Raw genomic sequence first — 13,416 nt, 5'->3', positions numbered from 1 at the left:
AAGTTTTTATAGTTTTAAATTGAATACTCCTATATTCTTTATAACAGATGTTATTGGTGTCAATGACCTTCAATGTTAGGATGCCAGTGAATTTTAATACAAAAAATCAACCATAGTAAAGAGCTCAGGTTTGTTTAGTTAAAAAAAAGATACAAATTACTTCCAAATTTGTTATTTGTTTCGTAATCATATCATATATTGGATTCCCTGTTCTAGCCTTTCACAGTAAAGTCATTTAAGACCATACACCACTTGAAAGTATATCGAAATTTTCATATCCTAATGTTTTTCAGATGCGAGTGTAACACCATTGCATAAGGAGAATTATTTCTGTGCAAATATGCCCTGACAAGAGCTGAAGTGTGGTGAAATTTGCCTCTAAATCAACCTGTGACTAAATTGTAAGTGAAGTTACTCACACATCTATTAACTGATTTCTAGAATACTTACAAAATTATTTGGTAGAATGTGGTACGAAGAAGCAAAACCTGATGAATGGGAGCTAGGAGTGTTGGTGAAAATGGCAAATTAGGTGATCAGACTTGTTGCAATGATTACAGATTCATCACACTCACGTCAGTTGTCATGAAAATATATAGTATCGGCATCCTAAAAAGACTAGAGTGAAAGATTGATGAACAAGCGGGATTTAAAAAAGTAGTAGTAGTACTGACCAAATTTGTACAGGAATGTGTAGAATACAGAAATCCACTTTTGATGGCATTTGTTGACTGGAAAAATCTTTGACAGTGTGCACTTAACAATTTTGCAAAAGTCTTGCATTGTTATGGAGTTCCTCTTAAAAGTATAAATTTGATTAAGTCTGTTCATGAGCATAGCAAGTGCAAAGTTTATGTTAATGGAGTCCTATGAAATTAATTTCCAGTGAACCGTGGAGTACTCCAAGGGAATGTGTTGTCATCTATGTTGTGTATCCTCGTAGATTTTGTAATGCAAAGAACAGTTAGGATTGGCAGAAAAGGACTGGACTGGATTGGTCACAGGAAATCAGCAGACTTAGAGTATGCTGATGATGCTTTCTTTATTAGCAAAACGCCACAGGACTTGCAAAGCTTGCTTACCATAATGCATGAAATATCACATGAGGTTGGGCTCAAAATAAATAAAAGAAAGACAGATAAGATGAGAAAGCAATATGCAATGGAAGATGAAATATCATTAGAAGGAGAAAGGATAAATGAGGTGGATTCATTCAGTTATTTAGGAACTGATTGCTAATTCAGTGTCTTTGGAATTGAAGTTTAATGAAAGATTGAAATAAGCAAATTAGACAATGGCAAGGTTAGGTAAAATTGGGAAATCAAATCACCTGAGTTTACATATAAAAATCAGGTTAACATAAGATTAGTGAGATTGGTTTTACTGTATGGACATGAGTCGTGGTATGACAATGAAACTATATCCAACAGATTTTGTAGATTTAAGAACAAAGTCTTCAGAAGAATATTGAGAGTTAAATGGCATGACAGAATTAGAAATGAAACAATAAGAGAGATTACTCAAGAACCATATGTGGATGAGATCATGTTGAATGGTACATGAAGATGGTTTGGGCATGCTCTTTGCACTCCTCAAGAGAGATTAGTTCATTAAACTTTCAACTGGGCTCCTCCTCTTAATGAGAGAATGCCTTGATGAAGTCTTTGAGCTTCAGCACGGCATATCATTCCCGTGCTGAAACTTGGTGATGGGCAAGATTGCTGTCGAACTTGGGGATATTGCTGCCCCAGTTCGAATCTAAATTTCTCTATCTCATATATTTCGTCCTTTTAATATTACGTCGGTCCTCTAATTTTGTAAACTTTTGTGTTGTCCCAACACATCCAAAACAAAATAAAAAAGAAAGAAAAATTTATACATATATGTATACTGTATATATATATATATATATATATATATATATATATATATATATATATATATATATATATATATATATATTACAGATGTAATCTTCCTCAGCACGAAGATGAGTCAATATATAGTAGTCTACATAAGGAAAATTGAAAGTTGTGTATATGTAAAAATGCTCAACAGTTTCGTCCGCCAATGGACCTCTTCTTGGAGCGTTTATTATACAAAGAAATATTACACACGTTTGTACATACAGGAAAGGCTTCAAATCATAAAAAAAAAAAAATATATATATATATATATATATATATATATATATATATAATTATATATATATATATATTTTTTTCTTATGATTTGAAGCCTTTCCTGTATGTACAAACGTGTGTAATATTTCTTTGTATAATAAACGCTCCAAGAAGAGGTCCATTGGCGGACAAAACTGTTGAGCATTTTTACATATACACAACTTTCAATTTTCCTTATGTAGACTACTATATATATATATATATATATATATATATATATATATATATATATATATATATATATATATATATATATATATATACACAGTATACATATATATATATATATATATATATATATGTATATATATATATATATATATATATATATATATACAGTATACATATATGTATGAATTTTTCTTTCTTTTCTATTTTGTTTTGGATGTGTGTACATCCATTATAGCCACTGGCGTTATTGCTGCCTGCTCCAATGAATGTGAGGAGGTATCATGGTGAAATCGAGGGGAGTGCAGAACAGTTTGAAAGTCTTGATGATGCCATAGACATACTGAATGGAACTTTTCATACAACAGGAATCAATTTGATTAAAAAAACACCAGGATTATTCAAACGACGACCAGTCCTGTGGTGGTCATCAGAATTAACTATCTTGTACAGAGCCACCAGAAAATCTCTTGACTAGATTGCGTAGACGGTGTACTGAGGAAAATTTGATAACATACAAAAAGTGTAGAGCACAGTTCCGTCCTGCCATGAAAGAAGCTAGGTGCCAATCTTGGGCATCTTTTGTTTCCTCAGTCAACAGTATAACCACCATCTTCTGTATGGATGAAAATAAAAAAAGATTGTATTCAAATTCATCCCAAAGCCACTACCAATGTTGAAGATAAACGATCATTATGTGACGGAAGCAAATGATGTTAGCAATGCCCTGGCTGATCATTTCTCAAATATATTATGCAAGTGTGAAGCAGCTCCTGGTCACCATTATAGGAGCATTGAAGGAAAGAAAATTTTAAATTTTACAACAGGAAGGTATATCGTATAATTGTCCTATTACTGAAAGAAAATTTATTTTTGTACTTACTACTTGTAACGATACAGCCCCTGGACCCGATGGAATTTCATATGCAATGATTAAACATATACCTTTTAATAAAAAAGTTATTTATTTTAAGCATTATTAATAGAATAGGGCATGATTATAGTTATCCAAGTGTTTGTTAACTTGCCATTATTTTAGCCTTTATAAAACCCGGTATGGACACGTTTTTAGCTACAAACTATTGACCAGTTGCATTGACATCTTTCTTATATAAAAACATGGTCAATGGAAGACTGATGTGGTACCTGGAAAAGAAGGGTATTTTATCACCTATTCAATGTGGATTTAGAAAAAGGCACTCAACGACTGATGTGTTGATACGACTTGAGTCCTCTATATGTGAAGCCTTCGATTCCAAAGTGCACCATGCAACAGTCTTTTTTTACCTTGAAAAGGCATATAATACTGCATGGAGATATGGTATACTTAAAACCATTCATAATTTGGGGTTACGGGGAGAGCCACCATTGTTCATTCAATCTTTTATTTCTCATAGATTTTATTCAACTGAGATTGGGAGAAGCTCTATCTGAGAGGAAATGTCAGGAAGAAGGCATTCCCCAGGGATATCCTCTGTCATTCCTCAAGATATTCTCTCAACACTAGTTTTTGATGATCTCTCCATATCATTTGTTGGAGCTAGACTGGCGATGGCTGAGAGAAAACTACAACTCTCCATTGAAAAGAATTATTCATTGGACTGATATACTTACTTATGTTACTTATGTCCGGTTTAGTGCGCTGCAACAGGGTCATCAACTATCTTGACCACCCCATAGCTCCAATGTAGCTGGATCCATTCTCCAGTCCAGGATTGAGTTGGTGTTAAGAGATGTATACCCCTTAACAGGAGGCTTGTCAGGAATTCGCTGGAGCAAAGATGAGAGTTTTCTTTTGAATGGCTCGAATTCTCCAATTTTGTTAATGTGTACTGGGAGGCAGTTCCAGAGACGTGGGCCAATGACAGCGAAAGACTTGTCATATAGACTCTGGTTATAGGCTGCCACGCCCCCTCGCAGAGGTGGAACGACTGCTTTAAATCCAGTCCGAGGCCTAGACACAAACTTGATCTTCAGGTCGTTGCTGACTGATCCATGGAGAATCTTCCACATATACCGTTCTCGTCGGCGTTGCAGTGACATGATGGATAGTTTCTTGAATCTCTCCCAGTAGTTGAGATGCTGAGCCCCTGCAATTCGTGCAGTAAAAGTCCGCTGAACTCCCTCCTGTTCTTCGATGTCCGACACACTTTGGGGATTCCACAGAGGACAACAGTACTCTAGTAGACTGCGTACCATAGACTTGTACAAAGTTAGCATGATGGTAGGACTCCGGTTAAAGAAGACGCTGAGAACCCATCCGGCTTTTTGTCTTGCTTTGTTGGCCATATCTTTGATATGAGCAGTCCACTTCAGGTCCGAGGTAACAGTAACTCCAAGATCTCTCAGTACAAATATTATTGCTTTCATCAAAAAGCATGCTAATGGTCTGTTTTTGCCGGGAAAATCTCTTAGCATAGCTATAAAAGTACTTTGGATTTGATTTGACCTTCCCGACAGCTACCTCTTCTCTGAAGTGTCTCTCGTTGACAATTGCATCTCTGATGTCGTAGTGGGCAAGAGCAATCTCATTGTTAAGATGGTTGGATGAGCTCTGAGGGAGTAGAAGGGTCCACGGTTGCCCTCTCTAACCTGTCGCAATATGTGAGATCTCTGGCGCTTAGGGGAGAGCTTGGGAGGACAGTGTTCCTGACATATACTAAGTAACATGTCCCTAAAGGTTTCCGGAAAGCAATCTATACCGTTAGATTCGAGAACATCATGCCAGTCTGCAGCTTCAACTTTACTGCTGATTCTGGAAAAGTCTACTTTAGTAAAATCAAGTCCCCGGAACGAGGCGACGTCAAACACCGGAGGAGCATTGACATTTGGCTGACATGGATTGTAAGATAGGTAAATCTCTATCAGATCATGATCAGACATTCTCGTAGGTTTCACATCCACATGGGTCACAAGCGAGGCTGAGTTGGTGAAAAAGAGGTCTAAAGTGTTGCCTTGACGTGTGGGTTGGAGGATGTATTGACTGAAAAGGTGGTTGTTCATAAACTTCTCTAAGAGATCAGTGGATGAGCTTGGTGGGCGTGCCAAGGGAGGATCCCAGGTAAAATCTGGGAAGTTAAAATCGCCTAGAAAACAAATATCAAAGTCTTCTTTGCCTTCTGTGTAGTCATGTACCGCATTGAGACACGTCTGGAAATCTGCAAGGGGTGCTGATGGAGGTCTATACAGAACACAGATAATCATCTTGGAAGGCTCCGATGTACACATAAGAAGCTGGCAGGAATCTTGGTCAAGCTTCTCCGTATTTGTGATTGGAAGATCACAGTGGGTATTAAGAATAACCCCGCCACCAACCCTAGTGCTACGGTCGCATCGATGAATATTGTAGTCTTCGATGCTGATTTGAGCGTCGTGAACATATGGTTTTAACCACGACTCCGTGAGAGCTATAAATGGGAGACAGTTGGTCCTTGACTTCTGTCTGATGACATCTTCAAGGAAAGGTATCTTCCAGCTACACGCACTCCTCGCGCTGGGGTTCAGTGACTGTATGTTTAACAGCAGGTTTTAAGTTTTCCAGAAGCAAAACTGTTGTCCATTTCTATCGTATTCGGGGAATACACTCAGAGCCGGATATATACATTAAAGGTCAACGGATCCCATGTGTAAGAGGCTAAATTTTAAGGCTTGATATTTGATTGTAGGCTTACATGTGTTTCTCACTTAAAAGCGTTATAAGCTCAATGTCTTGAGGCTTTTAATCTTTTAAAAGTCTTCTCTCATACATCATTGGGGGCTGACCTCAATACTATTTTAAAATTATACAAGACCCTGATTTAAAAAATAATTAGTAATGGATGTAAAATATACTTCTCAGCCACCCAAGACGATTAAAGATATTAGATTCAATACATCATGCTGCTATTAGACGGGCCAAAGGAGCGTTTAGCAATTCACCTATCCCAAGTCTCCGAATTGATGCTGGAGAATTACCTTTAGAGCTTTACCGAAAGTTTTCTATTGTTCGGTACTGGTTTAGGTTACAAAGACTTCCTAATTCTTTAGCCTATCAGACTGCAAGCTTTGTAAAGCACACATCAAATTTTGAGTTGCACACAAAATCTCCGCAACCTTATGGTTTTCAGGTTAAACAGTTAATATACAGTCTTGATATGATTAGAAGTAAGGAGTTTTCATTTAAGGTATCATCAGTGCCTCCATGGAAATTGCCAGAGGTATCTTTTTGTAAATACTTAATCGGAGTTAAAAAGAATATGACTGACTTAGAAGCCAGGTCGCTTTTTATGGAGCATGTTGCAGAACATAAGGGATTGGGTTTTACATATACTGATGGCTCCAAATCTGATGCTGGTGTTGGATTTGGAGTACATAGTAATGGTTTTGATTTTAGAGGTGTCCCTCCTCTAACAGCTTCCATATATACTGCCGAACTGTATAGCATACTAACCGCTGCTGAGAAAATAGCATTGGAGAAGGAGGGTAATTTTAACATTTTTAGTGATGCAAGGAGTGTCCTTCAGGCTTTAGAAGTTTTTAATTCTAGTAACCCTCTTGATTTAAAGATTTTAGAACGGCTTTTTGTTATTGGACTTGAAGGTATAATGGTTCGATTTTGCTAGGTTTCAGGACATCTAGGTGTGTCTGGGAATGAGAAGGCAGATTTACTAGTGAAGAATGCTGCATACGAGTTGGTACCGAGAAGGTATCCCATTCCCTATAAGGATTTCCTACCTATTATTAAGAAGTTGTTTTATAATGATTAGCAACAGCATTGGGATAGTCTAGATGGCAATAAAATGAAAGAAATAACAAATGTCATATCTCTTAGAAGTATAACTTGATGCCCCGAAAGTGGGAGATGTTTTTTTTTTTTTTTTTTGTCATTTCCGCATTGGTCACAATTGTTTGACACACGAGTTTCTGTTGAAGTTCCAACACCAATCATATTGTGACAACTGTTTGATACCCTTGACAGTAAGACATTTGTTGATCGAATGCCCCACTTATGGTACTGGAAGAAGTACACATCTCTTTGAGGCTCAAGATGAGGATGGCAGGTTCATCCTTGTCAAGATTCTTGGACAGGATGTGTCATACAATAATAGTGGTATTTTCAAATTTATTACAGAAGCACGTCTTCTGAAAACTATCTAACTGTTATAAGGAAAGTTTTTGCTTTTATTGTTTTAAACTGAATTAATATTTTCATTTCTTTATTTATAGAAATTAATATAGGCGTCAATGACCTTGGATGTCAGGATGCCAGATAACTCATAAACAATCAATCAATCAATCAACTGGCTCCACATAGCATTAGAAGAGTTGGAAGACCCAGAGCTTCATAGTTGAGGACTCTGAAGCATGATGTAGGAGAAGATGGATGGAGAAATATTGATTTAAAAGCTCAAGAATCTAACTGAGACCCTTTCCGTCAATAGGCTTAGGAGATGAATATCGTGCTAGGTGGTATAACTGTGCTAGGTGGTATGCACCCTGTTAGGTGATATAACTATCATGCTCGGTGGTATATCCACTGTGCTAGGTAGTATACCTTAGCAATCCAAGGTTTCCAATGGCTACATAAGCGGATGAGCAACTTGGAGTAACATGAACTTTGGGTGAGGAGGAAATGCCCCCCTAAATCTCGATGAAGTCATAGGCAGCAGGGTGACAAAGTGGGTTTAAGGCGATAGACAAACTGTGTCTTCGGCTTCTACTCTTGATGCCTTTGGCAGGGGTCACTTGCCTTAGTTAGATAGATATTGGACATCACAAGGAACTGACTATCCTATGATGAATCTAGCCAGAGAATCCTCTATGGATTTTGTCAGTCAATGGAAAGAGAAGATGACAGAATGGCCCTTAGTCCCGGGTGTAGCGGTGTGCTAAGAATCTCCTGCTTTATAAATTCTAAAGGAATATGGAAAATTGGTAATTGAAAAGTTAGAACCGTGAATGAGATTTGAAAGTTACAGCAAGTGGAGAATGAATTCATAAAATATAACTTATATATCTTAGCCCTAAGTGAAACACGTAAGGGGATTGAAAATTACTGTGATTTAAATATGTCATATGTGGCTGAAGGCAGTAAAATCACTGGGTATAGAATAAATTCTATATGATTCTTAAGATTAGATGACTATTATTTACTTTTTTTAGACAAATAAGAAAAAACCAAGTAACCAGAAACAGACTTACTTATTATTATTATTATTATTATTATTATTATTATTATCCAAGCTACAACCCTAGTTGGAAAAGCAATATGCTATAAGCCCAGGGGCTCCAATAGGGAAAAATAGCCCAGTGAGGAAAGGAAATAAGGAAATAAATAAATGAAGAGAATAAATTAACAATAAATCATTCAAAAAAAAGTAATAACGTCAAAACAGATATGTCATATAAACTATTAACAACGTCAAAAACAAATATGTCATATACAAACTATAAAAAGACTCATGTCCGCCTGGTCAACAAAAAAGCATTTGCTCCAACTTTGAACTTTTGAAGTTCTACTGATTCAACTACCCCATTAGGAAGATCATTCCACAACTTGGTAACAGCTGGAATAAAACTTCTAGAGTACTGCGTAGCATTGAGCCTCATGATGGAGAAGGCCTGGCTATTAGAATTAACTGCCTGCCTAGTATTACGAACAGGATAGAATTGTCCAGGGAGATCTGAATGTAAAGGATGGTCAGAGTTATGAAAAATCTTATGCAACATGCATAATGAACTAATTGAACGACGGTGCCAGAGATTAATATCTAGATCAGGAATAAGAAATTGAATAGACCGTACAAATTAAGATGAGAATCAGCAGCTGAAGACCAGACAGGAGAACAATACTCAAAACAAGGTAGAATGAAAGAATCAAAACACTTCTTCAGAATAGATTGATCACCGAAAATCTTAAAAGACTTTCTCAATAAGTCAATTTTTTGTGCAATTGAAGAAGACACAGACCTTATATGTTTCTCAAAAGTAAATTTGCTGTCGAGAATCACACCTAAAATTTTGAAAGAGTCATACAAATTTAAAGAAACATTGTCAAAACTGAGATCCGAATGTTGAGGACCCACCGTCCTTGACCTACTTACAATCATACTTTGAGTTTTGTTAGGATTCAACATCATACCTCATAATTTGCACCATGCACTAATTTTAGCTAAATCTCTATTAAGGGAGTCACCAACCCCATATCTACATTCAGGGGATGGAATTGATGCAAAGAGAGTAGCATCATCTGCATATGCAACAAGCTTGTTTTCTAGGCCAAACCACTTGTCATGTGTATATAGTATGAAAAGTAATGGGCCAAGAACACTACCCTGTGGGACACCGGGTATCACATTCCTATACTCACTATGGTGCCCATCAACAACAACTCTTTGACATCTATTACTTAAAAAAACAATAATAATGCTAAGAAATTACCCACCCACTCCCAACTGTTTCAGTTTGAAAACAAGGGCCTCATGATTAACACGGTCAAAGGCAGCACTAAAATCAAGGCCAATCATACGAACTTCCTGACCACAATCAAGGGATTTCTGTACAGCATTGGAGATTGTAAGAAGGGCATCACATGCTCCAAGGCCTTTACGAAAACCAAATTGCAAACTAGGGAGTAGTTGATTACCTTCAGCAAACCTATTAGGACGTTTTGCCAGAAGACGTTCAAAAACTTTAGATAATATGGGAGTTATGGAAATTGGGCGGTAATCAGTGGGACTTGAACTACCACAAAAACATTTACATAGAGGAGTAACATTACCAATTCTCCAACAAGTGCTAAAAGCTCCTCTTCTTGCTAGCTTGCGTAAAATAACAGATAACTTTGGAGCTAAGAAATCTGCTGTCTTTATAAAAAACAAAGGAAAAATACCATTTGGGTCTACACCTCCATAAGCATCAAGGTCAATCAACAGTGCTTTAATCTCACGAGATCGAAAAGCTAAACTAGTTAGTTTAGCCTCAGGAAAACAGGAAAGAGGAAGTTCAAGGTTTTCGTTACTCTGTTTACTGTCAAAAACATCAGCCAAAAGGGTTGCCTTTTCCTTTGCACAGTGAGTGACAGAGCCATCTGGTTTAAGTAAAGGAGGAACTGGTGGATCTACACCAAAGAGTGCAGATTTAAGGGTAGACCACCATTTACAATCATTCAAGTTGAAAAGTCTTCTTAAAATAAACTTTTGAAATGTAAGTGTAAAATTTGCAAATAACATTCTCATTTATTCTGTAAGTAGGATAGACAGCCTCTTATGAAAATTGCTATTTTCATTATCAGTGTTAAAAGTAACTATTCAGCGGCATCAGAGATTTGATATCCTGTGTTTATTTCTATTTTTTTTTATGGATTTATATTAGAATTTTTCCTGATTATTTTCCAATACTTTCCAGACACCATTTTTTATTTTCTATGTTTACAATTGTTCTGCCTGCGTTAGATATTACAGTTTAATTATGCTGCTCTTTTTATTACTATTAGTATTATCTTTGGCATCAATGTTTTATGTTAGACAGTTCTAATTGTTTTCTTTCGGATGATACCTTTCAATGTAAAGACAGGGATTTGGCTACAGCTAAGAATTTAAGATTTTCTTTGTTGAATTGGATTTTGTTAACGACAATATTGTATGACTGTTTTTTCTCACTTAGTGTCTTATTTCATTTTCAGATCACAGTATTCTAGTTGGAGGGAAAGTGCTTCAGGTCCCTTCCGTGTTGGTTATAATAAATATATGAGGCATATTGTATGAAATGAAATACGTTAAGAAAGACTGAATTAACATTTGTTAGTTTGAAAATAATGGTTTTTTTATATTTGCCAACATGATTAAGAGAAATTCAATTATTATAGTACTAAAATTCTATCTATGAGAATTAAATCCTAATCATCCTTAACTTTCCTCAAAGAATTGTACATATATACACAGAAATCAAGCTTAGACTAGAATTTCTAAAATCTGTAAAGTTGTTGCTGAACATTTGTGCAAATCATTGGTTAAGGTGGTGGAGGAAGAGTAAGTAAAGCTGTCTTGAATTTGAAGTTAAAGATGGCTCAAAATGAGCTCACATTTGTGAGAACCCAGTAGATCATAAAAGTAATTATAATAATAACAATATACTAGTGGAACGCTTGCCCAAAGAAACTACTTGGTAATAGGGCTCTTTGCTTCTACTGGTACAGTAGAGGCAGAAAGGTGTCCCAGCACTGCTATCCAACAAGGAACCAAAAATGTTGAAAAATAAGAAGCAATTTACTTGTGAGGAGTGCCAAAGTATATTTACCAAATTAGACTCTTTGAAACTTCACTTGAGAACTCACACAGGTGAGAAGCCTTTTTCTTGCCCTGAATGTCCAAGTAGATTTTCCCAGTCATCTAATTTTAAAATTCACATGAGAACTCACACAGGTGAGAAGCCTTTTTCTTGCCCTGAATGTCCAAGAAGTTTTTCCCAATCATCTAGTCTTAAAATTCACATGAGAACTCACACGGGTGAGAAGCCTTTTTCTTGCCCTGAATGTCCGAGTAGATTTTCTAATTCATCTAATCATAAAATTCACATGAGAACTCACACGGGTGAGAAGCCTTTTTCTTGCCCTGAATGTCCAAGAAGTTTTTCCCAATCATCTAGTCTTGAAATTCACATGAGAACTCACACGGGTGAGAAGCCTTTTTCTTGCCCTGAATGTCCGAGTAGATTTTCTAATTCATCTAATCATAAAATTCACATGAGAACTCACACGGGTGAGAAGCCTTTTTTTTGCCCTGAATGTCCAAGTAGATTTTCTAATTCATCTAATCATAAAAATTCACATGAGAACTCACACGGGTGAGAAGCCTTTTTCTTGCCCTGAATGTCCGAGTAGATTTTCCCGATCAAATCATCTTAAAATTCACACGAGAACTCACACGGGTGAGAAGCCTTTTTCTTGCCCTGAATGTCCAAGTAGTTTTTCCCAGTCATCTAATCTTAAAATTCACATGAGAACTCACACGAGTAAGAAGCCTTTTTCTTGCCCTGAATGTCCAAGTCGTTTTTCCCGATCATTTACTCTTAAAATTCACACAAGAACTCACACGAATGAGAAGCGTTTTTCTTGCCCTGAAAGTCCAAGTAGTTTTTCCCGGTCAGCTGATCTTAAAATTCACATGAGAACTCACACGAATGAAAAGCGTTTTTCTAGCCCTGAATGTCCAAATAGTTTTTCCCAATCAGGTAGTCTTAAATATCACATAACTCATGAAGGTGAGAAACCATTCCTTTGCCCTAAATGTCCCAGTCGTTTTTCCTTACCTGGATCCCACAAGAAGAAAATGTTGTTACCTGAGAGTAGAAAGCTGGTCATTTGTTCAGGATGTGAAAGTAGTTTATCCAAGATAATCTACTACAAACCACCCTTGAAAAGAAGGAATGCCATTCGTTTCCCACGGCTGACTAATCTCAAAGTGATGGAACAAATACGCAATAAACATAAGGGAGCCTCTAATACAGAAAGTTAACCGAGCTCATAGGTATTGGAAGTTCTTCTAATTTTGGCAGTCCCATGTTTGAATCCTTGCCTGATTTTGTAGCATTTATCATAAGATTTTATAAGACTTACCTCAACCGTTGCTATATTCTTTTAGTGGTCAGATTTTACTTTTGGGAATAATGGTTGGATTTCATGAATTGTAACCCATCCAAGTACTGACCAGAAGTAATGCTCTATGTTTTAAGTGATAGGTTTCTGTCATTGGTAACTGATTTAAGTATCGACCAGATGTAATTGTCTATGTTTTTAAGGATCAAGTTTTATAAGTGTAACCCATTCAAGTTCTGGCCACAATCCATTTTCAATTTTTTTATTAGTTAAGTTTTATCATAGTTAGCCCATCTAAGTTTTGACCACCAATTGATATGGAGGAATTTAAATGGTAGACCATTATTTTGTAATTTCAAGTTTCCTTTGAATTTAGAGCCTGTTTATATTAAATCTAGGCAATTATTTTGTAATCCTAAGCTTGCTCTGAATTAATATCATGATTGTTATAATTGTACACAATTGTTTTCTAAGTTTATGCCAAAAGCGAAT

The 13,416-nt window shown here is 36.4% G+C and overlaps 1 protein-coding gene across 1 annotated transcript in view; it reads left to right on the top strand.

Annotated features, from left to right (window-relative positions):
• Positions 1-229: 229 nt before the first annotated feature.
• LOC137618691 (zinc finger protein 91-like) overlaps positions 230-13,416 on the top strand; it is an 87,893-nt gene continuing 74,706 nt past the window's right edge. The window contains 3 exon segments of the mRNA XM_068348852.1: positions 230-401; positions 11,014-12,144; positions 12,146-12,560. Of these exon segments, the coding sequence (XP_068204953.1) occupies positions 11,575-12,144; positions 12,146-12,560 (985 nt within the window). The 5' untranslated portion in view covers positions 230-401; positions 11,014-11,574.

Source organism: Palaemon carinicauda, chromosome 25 (assembly GCF_036898095.1).
Source record: "Palaemon carinicauda isolate YSFRI2023 chromosome 25, ASM3689809v2, whole genome shotgun sequence".
NCBI lineage: Eukaryota > Metazoa > Arthropoda > Malacostraca > Decapoda > Palaemonidae > Palaemon > Palaemon carinicauda.
Note: the sequence above shows the minus strand (reverse complement) of the source record. Positions and strands in the feature narration are given on the sequence as shown.